At 42.2% G+C, this 18,744-nt stretch overlaps 1 protein-coding gene across 2 annotated transcripts in view; it reads right to left on the minus strand.

Moving 5' to 3' along the window:
* The window catches only part of LOC149443894 (cell adhesion molecule CEACAM5-like), a 107,372-nt gene that overhangs the window by 26,234 nt on the left and 62,394 nt on the right, over positions 1–18,744 (minus strand). Inside the window, exons 6-9 of one of the 2 annotated variants that reach the window (XM_089655220.1) lie at positions 16,336–16,572; positions 10,062–10,340; positions 6,250–6,366; positions 189–213 (exon numbers count right to left, since the gene is read on the minus strand). In XM_089655220.1, coding sequence (XP_089511346.1) covers positions 189–213; positions 6,250–6,366; positions 10,062–10,340; positions 16,336–16,572 — 658 coding nt within the window. The remainder of the gene's footprint in view (positions 1–188; positions 214–6,249; positions 6,367–10,061; positions 10,341–16,335; positions 16,573–18,744) is intronic. The other variant, XR_016306608.1, reaches the window with a different exon arrangement.

An 18,744-nucleotide genomic window follows, 5' to 3' on the forward strand; every position in this document is an offset into this window, starting at 1 on the left:
CCCCATGTGTCAACTCAATACATGAGGGGAGTGTCACGTATTCCTTGAGCCCAGATTGGGTTTTCACCAGGACTAAAGCCCCAGCTCATGGAAGTAGGTAATAACTTCTGCAAAGTAAATAAACTCTATTAAAGCAGTGTGACCCTGCCCTTAAGAGAAACAAGCCTATTTGTACATACGTGACTTACCTGCGGTTATCTCCACTGCGTTTTTCTGCAGGATATAGAAAGGTTTTAGTTGGAGAGAGGATAAGGAAGTAAAGAATGTTCAGAATTACAGATGAAATACAGCCCAAATGCCAAGATAAATATTTGCACGAATCTTATTTCTGCCTGTTCACAATTTAGAAATGTATGCTTCATATCGAAAACTGGGAGGAGACGTGTAGCAGAGGATAGGTATGAAATACCTAGTGTAGAAGTGGAAAACCCGGTTACTTCTGCACTTGGGGATGGGCTCAATGTCATTAGGACCACATAACAAATTTCTTGGGATATGCACGCCTTGCTGCCCTCAAAGGACCGGGGAGTCCAAAAGTACTGAACAGAGAAAAAGAGAGGGCGCACCGGCCTAGTGCATTACCTTAAAAATTGTTTAATTAATGTAAAATAATAAGTATTGTACTCACAAATAGTCAATAAATAAAAGTCACAACATAAAGGAACAGCTCTGTCCAATTCACACTGCGTGTCTGTCTGTAGTGAGAACTCTGGACATCCAAAAGCCTGATACGTTTCGAGGACTAGCCTCTTCCTCAGAGCGTTTTGAGGACTAGCCTCTGCGGAAGAGGCTAGTCCTTGAAATGCGTCAGCCTTTTGGATGTCCTGAGTTCTCACTACAGACAGACACGCAGTGTGAATTGGAGAGAGCTGTTCCTTTATGACAGGCATGTCCAAAGTCCGGCCCGTGGGCCAATTGCGGCCCGTGTTCCAGTTTAATATGACCCCACAGGTAATTTGGCAATAACTAAAAAGGAGAAAAGCACCTCTAAGTGCAATATGTGGTACATTTATTGAGGAACATACTGAGAAACACATGATGAAAGAAAACGAAAGGCTTGGGCATATGTGGTCAAAGCAAAGGACATGGCGGCGTCCTTGATGTATACGCTTTCGTAAGCGCTAGAGGAGACTTGGGGTGTTCACAGGGAGCTGGCCGGCATGTGTGAGAGCCAAAGATGGTGGCTGGAGTCCACCCTGGAACGCAACGTCGACGTCAGCGTGATGACGTAGGGATGTCCAGCATGCAATGCAAATTGTTTCGGATGAAAGGCAAAGGTGAGCTCCCTTCTCAAGCATTGAAGGAAATCATTGAGAGTAATTTCGCTTTTTATTTTTTTAGGGGGAGAAACAAGTACAGATTTCAAATATGTCATGACCAGTATCAGTCGCTCCTTTATCCATTCTTTTTTTTTGCCGCAAAATGGTCGGCCCTCACGTATGTTCACTTCACCAAATCTGGCCCTCTTTGAAAAAGTTTGGACACCCCTGCTTTATGATGTGCCTTTTATTTATTGACTATTTGTGAGTACAATACTTATTATTTACATTCAATAAACAATTTTTAAGATAATGTACTAGGCCGACGCGTCCTCTGTTTTTCTCTATGAAATACCTATTGTTTACAGGAACTGGAAATCATCCTTGTTTTGTATTTAATCTGGGATAGTTGGAAGCCGATTGGTTGTGATATATAAGAATTCTCTCTCATATCATACTTTTCATAGATTAGCCCCAAGAAGAATTCCTCTAGGGCAGGTAATACTCTTTTCATGTCTATGGATCACTATAGAGCAACTTTTTCTAAATTTTAAGCAGACAAATTAAGATTTGCTGTGTTAAAAAAAATAAAACACCAAGATCTGGTCCCCTGCCTGACTGGTCTCAGGTGAAATAAAATGCATATAGACCTTTGAGAAGGTGAAGAGTTCTCGAATGTACAATCCCATATATATATATCAGTTATTACAGAGGACTATGAGCAATTGCCTAACTGAGCGCTCCAACCAAGCTCAACAACCTAATTGTTAGTCTTGATAGCACATCGTCTACAAATGTATTTTCACCTTCAGGGATACATTGTGAACAGGGGCGGACTGACAAGTCATGGGGCCCCCGGGCAATAGTGGATCATGGGGCCCCTGTGTCCTCGCCCACACTCAAACCACACTCAAAAAAAGCCTATGAAAGGTACCAGGGGCATCTCATGGGGCCCCCTACTGGACCAGGGCCCTCAGGCAGTGCCCAAATGGTCAGTCCGCCCCTGATTGTGAAGATTTGCTATTGTGAAGTACCTTCAATATCCAATTATTTATTTTAATTTGTTTCATGCTGTCTTTGCTCATTATGTGTACAGTACATCATGGGGAGGTTGTCTTATACATTGATGGTGAGTGGCAGCCAAAGAATGAGAATATATCTTTACAGAGGAAGATGTGGTCCTGGGTAGTATTTATCATCCTGTCTTCCAAGAAAGTAAATGGTTTGTGCTGAAATACGTTGGGTAACGCTGTGATTATTTTCTCCTGTGCTAGTAAATTCAGCACCAACAAATTTTTGATGGGAGTAGTGCTTTAATACTATTTTATATATGCTCGTATTTAAGAGTCCTGAAATTACAGGATACCTGTTGACTATAAGGACTCTTTCACATGGGCGTTCCATATGTATGTTTTTCATCTGTCCATTTTCATATGAAAAATGGACACACATGTATTTCTATGGACTAGCGGATGTAAATGGATGATCATCTGTTCACATCCATTAATGTTCACATCCGTTAACATCTGTTTTTTTGAACGGAAGAAAACCTTATGGCCCCTTTTACGCGGGTGTTCCGTTTTTTTCATCAGTTCAGTCATGTTTTTTCCAAGAAAAAACAGATTGGTTCACATCAGTTTATGCCAGTTTTCCATCAGTTTTTCATCAGTTTGCATCTGTTTTTTGTTCGTTTACATCCGCTTGCATCTGTTTTTTGTCCGTTACGTTTTTTTTTTAAACCATGCAATGTGAATGCAATAGCGGATGTTTTTTAATGTATTGAGTGGTTCTAATAAAAAGTTTTACACTATTGGAGTTTCTTTTCCCTTCCTATAGTATGATATTCCTGGTGATACGTTGTAAGAGGAGAGGTTTTTCCAGCAAGTGCTTTATTAGATTGGGGAACCCTTTACAAAGTGCATCTAGACCAGGGCTTGAAAAAGCCGCTCGCCCGCTCCCCAAATGCAAGGAGAAATTCCTCTGTGGTGAGTGGCGAGCAGTGAGCACAGATGAAGCTTGGAGTGACTGCACCTGCGCTCCAAGCCTCATTGTAAAGCCGAGTTCCGGTTTCCGGCTTCTGGGGCACCGCCGCCGAGGGGACAAGTGCAGGAGAGGTGCGCTCTCCTCCGCTGAGAGGAGACACCCTCTCCACCACCGCGGGGGACAGTAAGTACTGTATACATGTCATAGCTCTATAATGGAGTACAGGGGAGCTGGGATATACATTACGGTGTACAGTTTTATATTTCTAACTATTTACTCTAAAGAAAAATGTAATTTCATAAGCTTTAAGGGGGCGTGGCTGGGGCGGGGTTGGGGGCGGACCTGGACAAGGTTGGGTGGGGCAACTGGTGGCGAGTAAGATTTGTGACCGGCTAGTAGGTCTGGACTCGAAATTTATTCTAGACCAACTCTTAAGTGAGAAGATCATGGCTGTCTGGTGAGTTTTCCGGAGTGGATGTCCATTGGGTCCAGGCACAGCCTTCAGTAGACCAGGGTGCGAGCAAAATTGTAACAATTGCCTACAAGTGCCTAATTTTGTTGGGGTATGGGGATGGGGGGGGCTGCCTTGTTGCTTAGGGCCCTTTTGCACCCTATTCTATCTCTTGGAAGGCAAACCTCATTGTGAATCTGCAAAGTCTCACTTAATATGTAACTGATAAGTGGATATAGTCATTCTTTAGCAGAATATTACACTTCAATTGTTTTTATACATTAATAGTCAAGAAAACAGAATGACATGATATGCTTTTAACTCAACGTGCAGAGATCACATGCAGTGGTCTTGAACAGGGGACTCAGAGAATTAGAGGAATAAAAGTAAGTTAGGAAAAAGCGTGAAGTCTGCACAATGGTTGGAAGGAGAAGATAAACAACCAAAGCAAAGATGTGAAGACAAAAAGCACACACAAATACACTATGAAAAGAGTTATTATCACAGCACTACAAAGCATACTCCAACGAGAATATTTAATAGTTCTAAGTGAAGCAACTATTTGCAAATATAAATACCCATAGCAACTAATAAGAGTTTATATTTTGTTGAAGGAAATGCAATAAACTTATATCCGACTTGTTTCATTGGGTTGAAGCATTTCGCTCATGCTTGTTAAATACTGTAAGCCTTTAAAGCGTTACTAAACCCAGGAACGTGCATTTGCTATATCTGGTCTCCCCGGACCCTGCATTCACTATATCTGGTCTCCCCGGACCCTGCATTCACTTTTTCTGGTCTCCCCGGACCCTGCATTCACTATATCCGGTCTCCCCGGACCCTGCATTCACTATATCTGGTCTCCCCGGACCCTGCATTCACTTTTTCTGGTCTCCCCGGACCCTGCATTCACTATATCCGGTCTCCCCGGACCCTGCATTCCCCATATCTGGTCTCCCCAGACCCTGCATTCACTATATCTGGCCTTCCCGGACCCTGCATTCACTATATCCAGTCTCCCCGGACCCTGCATTCACTATATCCAGTCTCCCCGGACCCTGCATTCACTATATCTGGTCTCCCCAGACCCTGCATTCATCATATCCGGTCTCCCGGACCCTGCATTCACTATATCCAGTCTCCCCGGACCCTGCATTCACTATATCCGGTCTCCCCGGACCCTGCATTCACTATATCCGGTCTCCCCCGGACCCTGCACTCACTATATCCGGTCTCCCCGGACCCTGCATTCACTATATCTGGTCTCCCTGGACCCTGCATTCACTATATCCGACTCCCCAGACCCTGTATCCACTATATCCGGTCTCCCCAGACCCTGCCATCACTATATCCGGTCTCCCCAGACCCTGCATTCACTATATCCGGTCTCCACAGACCCTGCATTCACTATATCCGGTCTCCAGGGACCCTGCATTCACTATATTTGGTCTCTCCACACCGTGCATTCACTATATCTGGTCTTCCCGGACCCTACATTCACTATATCCGGTCTCCCCGGATCCTGCATTCACTATATCTGGTCTCCCCGGACCCTGCATTCACTATATCCGCTCTCCCCGGATCCTGCATTCACTATATCTGGTCTCCCCGGACCCTGCATTCACTATATCTGGTCTCCCACATTACACACAACACGGACATGACATTATTGTAGTAAATATAAACTGCTAAATGCCTTTTATCATCAGCAGTTAGAGAGGTCTTGTGACTTCTATCAGTGTCCAGCTGAGCACTGGTTAAAGCTGGTAGGAGGAGTTTGCATTCTGCTGTAAGAGGATGCAAGACCCCTGACCTCTGTCTGGACAATGCTGATTGGCCCTGTGCTGATCACATGCACTCTCCCAAGACAAAAAACCTCTCTAGCAATACACAACAAACTGAGCATGTGCAGAGTGACTCCACACAATATGTCTTATCAAGAGATAAGAGGGGAACCCTGGAAGAAGGGGGTTCAGAGAAGACAGGATCCAACAGCCTTTTTACACAATGCAGAGGATTAACCCCTTAGGTTCCCCAGTGAGTATAACAAGCATGCTTCACTGCAGATACAGACTGATTGTACTGTTGTGGGTTTAGTAACACTTTAAACTAAACACAAACTCCATTTAAAACTTTAAATTGTCCTGGACAAGTCTCTACAAGATGCCTTCTATTACCAATACAAGTCAGAAAAGCTTCTTCTGTACCTCTCTCTGGTTTAGATGCACTACCCATTTTACTTCTTCCATTTCACTGTCCAGGAAAACGGCTTCATTGCATTCTCAATGGGTAGGAGGTTGGCAGGAGGTGGAGCTTATAAATGAAGTCAGGGAAAGTCAGACCCCAAAACCTCAACAGCAAAGTGAAATTAAATCACAGAGGAGGAGCACTGAAGAGGCTTTTCTGGCTGGAAAAGGATGTTAACATGCAAACTACAGGTCCAAGACAGACTGTACAGATATTATGCACATTAAGCAGAATGGTGCAGGATTAATGTAATGAAGTGAAGTTTAGTTCATAGAAAAAAAAAAGTTAAATTTGGGGAATAAAACTCACTTTTCTTCATAATGAAGAACACAGCGATTCCAATTAAAGCGACTCCAGCCAAAACCCCGATTACAATACCAGCTATTGCTCCATCACTCAAGACAGGTTTTGGAGAATGAACAATATCTGTGAAACAAAGAAAAACAAAATGGCAAATGATACACAAGGAGGTGAGCATGCAGACAGAATAATGCAGCACTCCCCAAGCTGTAGCCCCTAGATTTCCTTTAATTGGCCCTTGTTGCATTATTCCTCTCAATGACACCAATTTGGGGCACATTTCTTCCTATTGACCACAACAAAGGGACACAATGCCTCCCACTAACAACATTGATGAGGCATAATTATTTCTGCAGACACCATTGATGGGGGCACTGTTCCTCCCATTGAAATTACTGATGGGTATAATTCCTCCCAAATGACACCATTGTAGGGCACAATACCTTCCACGGACACCAATGATGAAGCACAATTCCTCCCAATGACACCAATGACGGGGCAATATTTCTTCCACTGACACCAATGATGGGGTACTAGTCCTTCCACTGACACCAATGACGGGGCACTATTTCTTCCACTGACACCAATGATGGGGCACTATTTCTTCCACTGACACCAATGATGGGGCACTATTCCTTCCACTGACAGCAATGACGGGGCACTATTTCTTCCACTGACATCAATGACGGGGCACTAATTCTTCCACTGACACCAATGATGGGGCACTATTTCTTCCACTGACACCAATGATGAGGTACTATTCCTTCCACTGACAGCAATGACGGGGCACTATTCCTTCCACTGACACCAATGACGGGGCATTATTTCTTCCACTGACACCAATGATGGGGCACTATTTCTTCCACTGACACCAATAATGGGGTACTAGTCCTTCCACTGGCACCAATGATGGGGTACTATTCCTTCCACTGGCACCAATGATGGGGTACTATTCCTTCTACTGACAGCAATGACGGGGCACTATTCCTTCCACTGATATCAATGATGGGGCACTATTCCTTCCACTGATACCAATGACGGGACACTATTTCTTCCACTGATATCAATGATGGGGTACTATGCATTCCACTGACACCAATGACGGGGTACTATTCCTTCCACTGACACCAATGATGGGACACTATTCCTTCCACTGACACCAATGATGGGGCACTATTTCTTCCATTGACACCAATGATTGGGTAGTAGTCCTTCCACTGACACCAATGATGGGGTACTATTCTTTCCACTGACATCAATGATGGGGCACTATTTCTTCCACTGATATCAATAATGGGGTACTAGTCCTTCCACTGACACCAATGACAGTGTAGTATTTCTTCCACTGACACCAATAATGGGGCACTATTCCTTCCACTAACACCAATGATGGGGCACTATTTCTTCCACTGAAACCAATGACGGGGCACTATTTCTTCCACTGATATCAATGATGGGGTACTATGCATTCCACTGACACCAATGACAGGGTACTATTCCTTCCACTGACACCAATGATAGGACACTATTCCTTCCACTGACACCAATGATGGGGTACTATTTCTTCCACTGACACCAATGATGGGGCACTATTTCTTCCACTGACACCAATGATGGGGTACTAGTCGTTCCACTGACACCAATGATGGGGTACTAGTCCTTCCACTGACACCAAAGATGGAGCACTATTTCTTCCACTGACACTCATGATGAGTACAATTCCATCCACTAACACCAATGATGGGGCACTATTTCTTCCACTGACACCAATGATGGGGTACTAGTCCTTCCACTGACCCCAATGATGGGGCACTATTTCTTCCACTGATTTTGGGCCAGTTTTTCTCAGATCATGAAAAAAAAATGAAAGCCCAATTTGTCCTGAAATGAACCTGGTATAATTCACCTGGATAAACAAATAATTAAGATGATATTTACAGTTTTACTAGCACATGTCAAAGTTGCAAAATTGTGTTCAGGCATTCAGGATTTGTTTTACCCTCCGTTATGACGGGCCTTAACCACATCACGACCGCCCTATAGCAGATATACTGCTACAGGGCGGCAGGGGTGCGCAAAATCCCATATATTATATATATATATATATATATATACACACACACGTGATTTTGTATTCAAGGGTAGGGGGCTCCCTACCCGTGCCACCAATCATCTGGTCCCGGCTGGTGATTACCTGCCAGTGCCTGTTGATTACCGAGGATCTCCAATGGGGAGGAGGGCTGCTTTGTTTACTAACAGTCCTCCTCCCTGTCGGCTCGGGCACACTGCTCTGGAAGGCTGCTCTGGAAGGCTCTGGAAGGCTGTGCACAGCACAGCCATCCAGAGCAGCGTGCTCACAGTGAAGCACACACCACCCGCCCCCTATGTCCCAGCACACAGTTAACCCTTTGATCGCCCCTCATGTTCACCCCTTCCTGCCCAGTGCCATTAGTACAGTGTCAGTGCTTTTTTTTTAGCACCGATCACTGTATTGGTGTCACTAGGGATGTCAGTGACACTAAGTCAGCTCACCCCAGGGTCAGAATGCCTGCCACAGTATCGCTATAATTCGCTGATCGTCACCATTATTGGTAAAAAAAAATTATATAAAGCATATACAGTATACCGCCATTTGTAAACACTATAACTTTCATGTAAGCCAATTAATTTACACGTATTGGGATTTTTTATTTTAGCAAAGACATGGAGCAGAATACATTTTGGCCTAAATTTATGACGAAATTAGATTTTTTACATTTTTTTACTGGACATGTTTAATAGCAAAAAGTCAAAAATATTGTTTTTTTTCCTCAAAATTGTCAGTCTTTTTTCTTTTTATAGTGCAAAAAATAAAAGACACACAGACGATCAAATACCACCGAAAGAAAGCTCAATTCGTGGGATAAAAGAACGTAAATTTAATTTTGGTGCAGCGTTGCATGACCGCTCAATTATCAGTTTAACTAATGCAGCGTTGTAACGCAAAAAATGGCCTGGTCAGGAAGGAGGGTAAATCCTCAGGAGGGGAAGTAGTTATAGCGGAGTTCCACCCAAAAGGGGAAGTTCCGCTTTAAGCCTTTGTCCCCGGCTCCTCATTTAGGATTGACACCTTTGGGTTACGGGCACCCAAATTCGACCCGCTCCCACTTCCGCTGCGATCACCTAGGCATTTGGAAGCGGAAGTTGTTCTCCCCCCTCCCTCCCCGTAGTCTTCAGAGACACGTGACAAGTCCCAGAAGACTACAGGGCCATTAAGGAAGCGCAGCGCTTCTCGCGCATGCGCAGTGGGCACGTAGCTGTGAAGCCACAAGCTGTCACAGCTGGGTGCCCATTAAGGATTGGCACCTTTGGGTAGCGGGCACCAGAATTTGACAAGTACCAGCTCCCAGTTCTGCTGTGATGGCCTAGGAGATAGGAAGCAGAAGTTGTCCTCCCCCCTCCCTCCCTGTAGTCTTCAGGGACACGTGACAGGTCCCAGAACACTATGGGGCCATTCAGGAAGCACAGCGCTTCTCGCGCATGCGCAGTGGGCACCCGGCTGTGAAGCTGCAAGCTGTCACCAGGTGCCCACACTGAAGATGTCGATGCCAGGGAGAGAAGATGGCCAGTGAAACCAGCCATGGTGAGGGCACCTCTGGACCGAGGGACAGGTAAGTGTCTGTATTTTAAAAGTCTGCAGCTACAGTTTGTTGTAGCTGCTGACTTTTGTTTTTTTTTTCAGGTGGAAATCTGCTTTGAACGATAAATTCACCTTTGGGGACATGTGACACGTTCCACCAGTTTTTAGGGTTTTTAAGAAATAGACTTAGTAATAGACTCACTTTCATCCACATTGACTTTGAAGCGAAAGCTCTGAGTTCCAATAATATTCTGGGCTTTGCATTCATATGTTCCAGCATCGTCCGCAGTCACACTTGGGATCCGGAGGCTGGAACTAAAATTGGTGCTGGTTACTGAGAATCCCTGTCTTTGGGTAGCAGTGTAACTCCAACTGAACGTCGCTGGCAGTCCAGGTTCCAGGGTCACTGTCAGGGTTAGAGGCTCTCCAACTTTTGTATTGGTGTCAGCGTTGTTGTCATGTCCTGGATCTTCTGGAAGCCCTGATGGAATAAACACATAAAAAGCATACAATCGATCACATTATTATACAACTGCATGGTTCAGGTTTATGTACAGTTGTGCTCAAAAGTTTGCATACCCTGGCAGAAATCGAAGAATTTTGGCATGCATAATCAAACTATGACTGATCCTGCCAAAAAAACTTTTATTTAACCACTTCAAGTCCGGACACTTTCACCCCCTTTCCTGTCCAGACCAATTTTCAGCTTTCAGTGCTATCACACTTTGAATGACAATTGCGCAGTCATGCAACACTGTACCCATATGAATTTTTTAGCATTTTTTTTGAGTCAGATACAACTTTAATTTGGTGGTATTTATTCACCACTGGGATTTTTATTTTTTTTGCTATATAAAAGTCCAAAAATTTTGCAAATAAATAATCTCTCTTTATAAATCTTGGCTAAAATGTATTCAGTTATCTTTTTAGTAAAAACAATAACCCAAATTAGTTTATAACCAAAAATTATAATTTTTCCAAATTTTGTTTTACATTTTTTTATATTATTATTTGTTTTTTTCTTTGTTTGTTCTTTTACATACTGTCACCCTACCATAGTGACACTTTACTACTTGTGGGGGGTGATGAAGATTTTTTTTTTTTTTTTTACACTTATTGCTTTTACACTCATAAAGGCTGTAAAAGCATTCATTTCTCTTTCTCTCTGACTGTATTCTTGCAGCCACTGAGAAATACTGAGTGAGCTGTGATTGGTCACAGCTTGTCACATGGTACAAGACTGTTGTGAATAGCCCTGTACCATGTGACCTCTGTGATCATTCACAGATTTCACACGTAGTAAGCAATGATGTCAGACATCTTGCTTACTACTCTTCAAGTGATCATTGATTGGCGAATCAGTGATCACATGATCGGGACCTCGTACAGAGGGACCTCTGGACACAGCGGGCACTGGATCACTGTGCTGCGCGCGCCCAGGCAGAGAATGCGGGTGGACGTTTATAGACGGCCACCCGCTCCTGCACTGCTCCCATCCGCCTGTTTATGTACAATGAGGTCTCGTACAATGATCGGTGTTCCTCTGTGTCCGAAAGACAGCCCGCTATGGGGCAATATACCAAGTGTATCCGATGAGGCAGGCTTGATGGCTGTGTTCATATAATAATTTGTTCTTACATTTCTTGGCGGTTTTTATCTCCCATGGAATCATGCGTTATGCTGTCTTGAGCGCTTCTGAGGAAGAGATTTTTGTTGATCTCGAAAAGCGTCAAGTGCGAACCATGCATGATCCATGATTAGATTTGCAATACCATCTTTGACGACACCGATGCAATATGTATTGTAGCTTTATGTTTCTTTTTGAAGATTGTAAAAATAAAATTTCATACTGTTTATATAAAAAAAAATATTTTTGAATTGTTGAAATGTATCATATAAGAAAATTGTGCAGTTAAAGTCCCACCAAAAAAAGAGGACTCCCCCCTCACATGTTTAATCAGCAGCACAGAGATGCAACAAACAAGGAATTAAGAGAAAAGTCAAATATTTTGTTTTTAGAACACATGGCAATTGTTTATACACAATGAACTTGATTAAAGCCATCAAACCCGCCCCGCAGGCCAGAGTACTTGGTGTCATTCTGGACTCCAATCTATCCTTTCAACCCCAAGTCCAATCTTTAACTAACTCATGCAGACTCCACCTCCGCAACATCGCCAAAATCCGCACGTTCCTAACCCCAGAAACCACTAAACAGCTCATCCACTCCCTCATCATATCACAACTCGACTTCTGCAACTCCCTCCTCACTGGCCTGCCTCGCCACAGGCTATCCCCACTTCAGTCAATCCTGAACACGGCTGCCAGACTCATTCACCTTTCCAACCGCTCCATCTCCGCCACCCCCCTCTGCCAATCCCTCCACTGGCTTCCGATTGCGCAACGGATCAAATTCAAAATATTAACACTGACATACAAAGCTGTCCACCATACTGCCCCGAACTACATCACCGACCTAATATCCAAGTACCACCCAACACGCACACTCCGCTCCTCACAAGACCTCCTTCTCTCTAGTTCCCTGGTCTCCTCCTCCCATGCCCGCCTCCAGGACTTCTCCAGGGTGTCACCCATCCTCTGGAACTCCCTGCCCCAACCCATCAGATTATCACCTACTCTCCTCTCCTTTAGGTGCACCCTGAAAACCCATCTCTTCAGGGAAGCCTACCCCACCCCCTGCTAACCTGCCGACCTCCTCCACTCTTCCTACCACTCCATCCCCCACAGCTATCTCCTCCTGTACCACTATCCCCTCCCTCCTAGATTGTAAGCTCGAAAGAGCAGGGCCCTCAATCCCCTCATGTTTTGTATTGTATTGGTATTGTTCTGTCACATGTTCTGTCCCCCTTTGTAATGTACAGCGCTGAGCGAACTATTGGCGCTTTATAAATACCGTATAATAATAATAATATAATAATAATTAAAGCAGAGTTTCAGCTGAAAAAATAAATACATGTCAGCAGCTACAAAACCTGTAGCTGCTGACTTTTAAAATACGTCCACTTACCTGTCCCTCGGTCCAGCGGTGTCCTCTCCACAACTGGTTTCACAGGCCGTCTCCTCTCCCTGGGCGCCGGCATCTTCAGTGTGGACACCCAGCTATGACAACTTGCAGCTTCACAACCAGGTGCCCACTGCGCATGCGCGAGAAGCGCTGCACTTTGTGAATGGCCCCGTACTCTTCTGGGACCTGACTACGGGGAGGGAGGAACGACTTCTGTTTCCAATCACCTAGGCCAGGGCAACCTGCGGCTCGCTAGCTGTTGTGGAACTACATTTCCCATGGGGCATTGCAAAGATTACAAAACTGACAGTTAGAGCTATGACTTGCAGAGGCATGATGAAACTTGTAGTCCTGCTGCTCTCAGGTTGCCTACCCCTGGCCTAGGCGATCGTAGTGTGAGCGGGTACCTGTCAAATTCGGGTACCCGCTCCCCAAAGGTGCCAGTCCTTAATGGGCACCCGGCTGTGACAGCTTACGGTTTCACAGCTGGATGCCCACTGTGCATGCGTGAGTAGCACTGCGCTTCCTGAATGGCCCCGTAGTCTCAGTGGAAGTGGGAGCGAGTACCTGTCAAATTCCTCCCAAAGGTGCCAACCCTTAATGGGGAGCAGGGGACAAAGCCTTAAAGTGGAACTTCCCCTTTTGGGTGGCTTTAACTAAAGGCAAATAAGCTGTTTACTTTGCAAGGGATATTGCACTTTGCAACAGAATTTTCTTAGCTTAGTAATTAAGGTGAATGTCTGCTGATTCAACTCATTGACTAAACTAAGGAACTACTTATCCTTTCTCTTTTTTTCCCTTGCTTGTCATTAGGTATTCTTTGTAAAATGTATTCATTAAACTAAAGGAACAATCCTTTGCAAACTTGCCTGAACACACTAAATATAATCTAGTTAACTGTTAAAAAAATGTAATCTAGCTAGAATTTACATCTGCTTTCACTTCTCATGTTTCCCCAACCAGTCACAAGTATGGTCAATATGAACCTAGAAGTATGCTGCATATCAAAACCTACATAGATATGTTCATTTAGGACCTCTGTGAATCCCTAACATTGTATTGGCCAAACACTTTTCCCCAAAAAAAGGAAAACAAGGATGGCGAAAATAACAACACAAATGTATAGCTGCAAGGTGTCTGTCTGCTCTTTACAAAGTTGCAGAATTCTCCATACTAATAGGGGCTGGTTTACACTAATAGGCTCTTCACATTGCAAGGGAATAGAATGGAATAGAATATAAAAGAATGGAATAGAAAAAAAAAAGAATAGAATAAAAAAAAATTATAAATTTGAATAGAATAAAACAGAACAAAACAGAGTATATAGCCGTCTTCTGAAATTCACATTTCGAAAAGAATAGAATTGAATTAAACAGAATAAAATGGAATAGACTAGGAAAGAATAGAAAATATTAGAACAGAAAAAAAAGAATAGAATAAAATAGAATAGAAATGAATAGCATAAAAAGAATAGAATACAATACAATATAAAAAAATAGAATAGAAAAAATAGAATAAAATAAAATAGAAAAAATATAGTCGTCCCCTGAAATTTGAATTTTGTAAAGTATAGAATAAAACAGAATAGAATAGAATGGAAAAGAATGGAAAATAATAGATCAAAACAGAACAGAATAGAAAATAAAAGAATAGAATACAATAGAAAATAAAAAATAGAATAGAAATTAATAGAATAGAAAATAAAAGCATAAAAGCATAAAATAGAACAGAATATACCTTTCTTCTGAAATTTTAATTTCAAATAGAATAGAACCAGCTATTCTTCCCAAAAAGTTTGGATTGATTTGATATTTTTGATTTGAATACATCTGAATCTGGTTGAAAACGTATGAACAGAACAAAATGAAATTTGTTACAAATTCAATTAAATAAAATTAGTAACTTAACAAGCTGATCCAAAACTAAACATTTTTTTTCATTCTGCACGTCATCCAATCATGTGCAAGCAAAAATCTTTTTTTTTTTTAGTGTGATTGGGCATTCTTTAACCACTTCCCGTCCGGCCCATGTCCCGTCCCGTCCGGACAGGAGCAGTGCAGGGGTGGGTGACCGTTTATAAACGGCCTTCCCGACCCCTGCTTGTGCGCACTCCGCTGCCCACTGTATTCTCTGGACACAGTGGAACACCGATCGTTGTACGGGACCTCTGTGCGAGGTCCCAATCATGTGATCACTGATTGGCCAATCAGTGATCACATGAAGAGTACTAAGCAAGATGTCACTTCTGACATCATTGCTTACTACATGTGAAATCTGTGAATGATCACAGAGGTCACATGGTACAAGGCTATTCACAACAGCCTTGTACCATGTGACAAGCTGTGGCCAATCACAGCTCACACAGTATTTCTCAATGGCTTCAAAAAATGATTGCTTTTACAGCTTTTATGGGTGTAAAAGCAATCAGTGTAAAAAAAAAAAAAAAAAATCTTTAAAAACCCCCACAAGTAGTACAGTGTCACTGTGGTGACACTGTACTGCTAGGGTGACAGTATGTAAAAAAAAAAAAAACATAAATAATGTAAAAAAATAAATAAAAATGTAAAAAAAAAATTAGAAAAATTATAATTTTTGGTTATAAACTAATCTGGGTTATTTTTTTTTTACTAAAAAGATAACTGAATACATTTTGGCCAAGATGTATGAAGAAAGATTATTTGCAAAATTTTATAAGAAAAACACTTTTTTTCAAAATTTTTGGACTTTTTCATTTACATAGCAAAAATAATAAAAATCCCAGTGGTGAAGAAATACCACCTAAATAAAGTTTTATCTGTCTCAAAAAATGCTAAAACATTAATATGGGTACAGTGTTGCATGACCGCACAATTGTCATTCAAAGTGTGATAGCACTGAAAGCTGAAAATTGGCCTGGACAGGAAGGGGGTAAAAATGTCCGGACTTGAAGTGGTTAAAAAGTGAGATTTACCTTCATCCACTGAGCTCTGGAGAAAATTCCCTTGCAAGGATCAAGTGAACAGCCAATTAGCCTTTAGTAAATTAACCCCATAGTAAAGGGAATGCTTCCAAAGACTCTCTTTATAAATAGGCATAAATAGGCATCCTGTACAAAGACCTGGAGACATGAAAGCGGGGGCGAACTGACCATTTGGAAACTTGGGCACTGCCCGAGGGCCCGGGGTCAGTAGGGGGCCCCATGAGATGACCCTGGTACCTTTTTCATAGGCTTTTTTGAGTTTGGGCAAGGACACAGGGGCCCCATGATCCCCTATTGCCCGGGGGCTCCATGAGTTGTCATTCCGCCCCTGCATGAAAGACAACATTTTGGAGGCCCAGGGTGCTGCCATCATCATACAGAGCCCATGGTGATGCTGCTTTATCTGGGCTCTGAGCCTGATCGATTTTTACGCTGCCTGTGGTGGACGATGGGGATATGAATAGGCTTTAAATGGACAAATCTGAAACTCACCTATTCGCAATGTACATTGAGTTTTTCTGTCCAGTTGTTCTCCATGGCAGGTGAGATCTTTTCCTTTAGCATCATCTAAGGGTACCTGGCTGGTCACCTTGTTGGTTCCATTCTCTGTCCTTCCATTGAAGTTCAGGGACATGTTAGCTGCTGGATGTCCTCCTGACCAGGAACAGCCAAGTGTAATATGCTGTCCATCACCTGTAGCAGAGCAAGTAATGTTTTCTTCCGGTTTCCCTATGAAATGTAAAATGTTGTCAACTCAGCAGATGAAATCAACATTATCATCATCATCATCATCATCAATGATTCATTCTAAAGCTGGCCATACACATGAAGATTCTTGGATGAGAATTTTCGGAAGAAAAGTCGTACAAAAATTCGATGAATGGGCAAATGTCATTCGAATATTGTCTTTTGCTTCTAACATTCCACTTTAAAATGGATGTCATTTCTGAACGATGACCACATGCACTGGCCGAAAAGTAGTTTGAGAAAAGTTTTCCTTCCCCTTCGAATTTTCCCGTCATTGCTGTTCGAAAATGAACATCGATTTGACCCCACTAATGATTAGAAAATCAAACGAATATTCTTGAAACGAAAACCTATACATGTATGGCCAGCATAAATCTATATGGTTACCTGTAGATAATCCCAAACAATGAAAATTGCATGTACTGTGTGTATGAACATTAGAAATGGGTGCATGATAAAAAAAAAGTGTGTTATTCAGTTGATACACACTGCTGACTTTATATCATATGGTGAGCGGGCGACCAGATATGAATATTGCACCACATCCCTTATAATTGCAAATATTCAACAGAGAAGATGGGACTTTCAGGGTGCATAAATATGAATACCAGACATATTAAAAAGTTATATAATTTTTATTTTGTATTTTTATAAAAACACAATAAAAAAGGAAAAAATACAGAAACATAAAAACAATGTCAGTACTGAGATTCAAACTTGGTTATATAATTGTAGTTACTCCCTACATGTTTCGCCCTCACAGACTTCTTCAGGGGTGATTTTTTTTAAGAAATGTCAACCGCTGAGGCCGTCTAAAGGTATATCAAAGGAAAATTATACAATTACCAAACAACTTTATACAATTATATATTTATATTTTATTAATTATAAAATATTAAAGTTGTTTGGTAATTGTATAATTGTTCTTTGATATACCTTTAGACTGCCTCAGCGGTTGAAATCTCTTAAAATAAAATCTCCCCTGAAGAAGCCTGTGAGGGGAAACATGTAGGGAGTAACTACAATTATATAACCAAGTTTGAATCTCAGTTTTACACTTAGTACTCTAATAGTTTTTATGTTTCTGTTTTCGTTGTGTTTTTTTATAAAAATACGAAATAAAAATTATATAAATTTTTATATGTTTGGTATTCATGTTTATGCACCCTGAAAGTCCCATCTTCTCTATTGAATATTTATATCAGTCCAGTGAAATGTAATCTTTCCATGGCTAGTGCTAAACTATTTTGCACCCTAGGCAAGACCAGCTACTTGCGCCCCCCCCCTCCCCTCAAAAAAAAAAATACAAATACACATTTTTAAAAAACAGTAGAAAACATTAAATCAACAAACCATGAAACTGCTAAATTTTGTTTAATTTGCAAAAATAAGTGCCATAAGATGCCAGAAGAACCAATATTAAAGACAAAATCAGTGTCATGGATGGACAGTATCTGTGCCTGGCAGTGGCAGGGTGACAGTTGTAGTGAGTGGAGGATGATGGATCCACACTCTGACAGATCCCAGGCTGGAATTCCCCAGGCAATGTGGGGAAATAAAATGCTGTGGCAGCAGGCAGCTGAACTGAATGATCCCACACAGTGACAGATCCGACACAACACACCACCATCAACACCGACACAGATCAGCAGGCACTAGAAGAGCAGGCTGTGAGATTATGATGATGTCATCACTCACTGACACATTGCTCTACCTCCACTGATGAATGGGAAGAGAAGGACTGGAACTCCACAGTGATCAGCAGCTGCCAGCCAGCTTGCAGTAAGGGACTTAGTCTGAGAGGAACACTGGAAGGAATAGCACCTCAGCTGCTACACTGGCTCCAGATACCGAGCATCTAGTTTGCCTAGTGGAAGCACTGGCCCTGAATATCTCCCCTTTTTTCTTCATAAATAAACCTGTGCTATGTCCTTGCAGTACAAAGCATTGGTGTTGCTTTAGTCCTCGTGCATACAGGACATTTTTTTTTAACTTCCCTAGAAGCCTCCTCCTGGCAGCAGCATTTTGGCCAAGAAACGCCCGCGTCAAGCATTTGGGCATTGATTCATTTATTGTCCAGAATAAATAATTTATTCTTATGTTATAACAATTCTTATAATGTTTATTTAGAATGTTATTTAGAAACAGTAAAAA

This window comes from Staurois parvus, unplaced genomic scaffold, assembly GCF_062004578.1.
Source record: "Staurois parvus isolate SC_StPar_1 unplaced genomic scaffold, SC_StPar_1.0 ptg000827l, whole genome shotgun sequence".
Taxonomy (NCBI): domain Eukaryota; kingdom Metazoa; phylum Chordata; class Amphibia; order Anura; family Ranidae; genus Staurois; species Staurois parvus.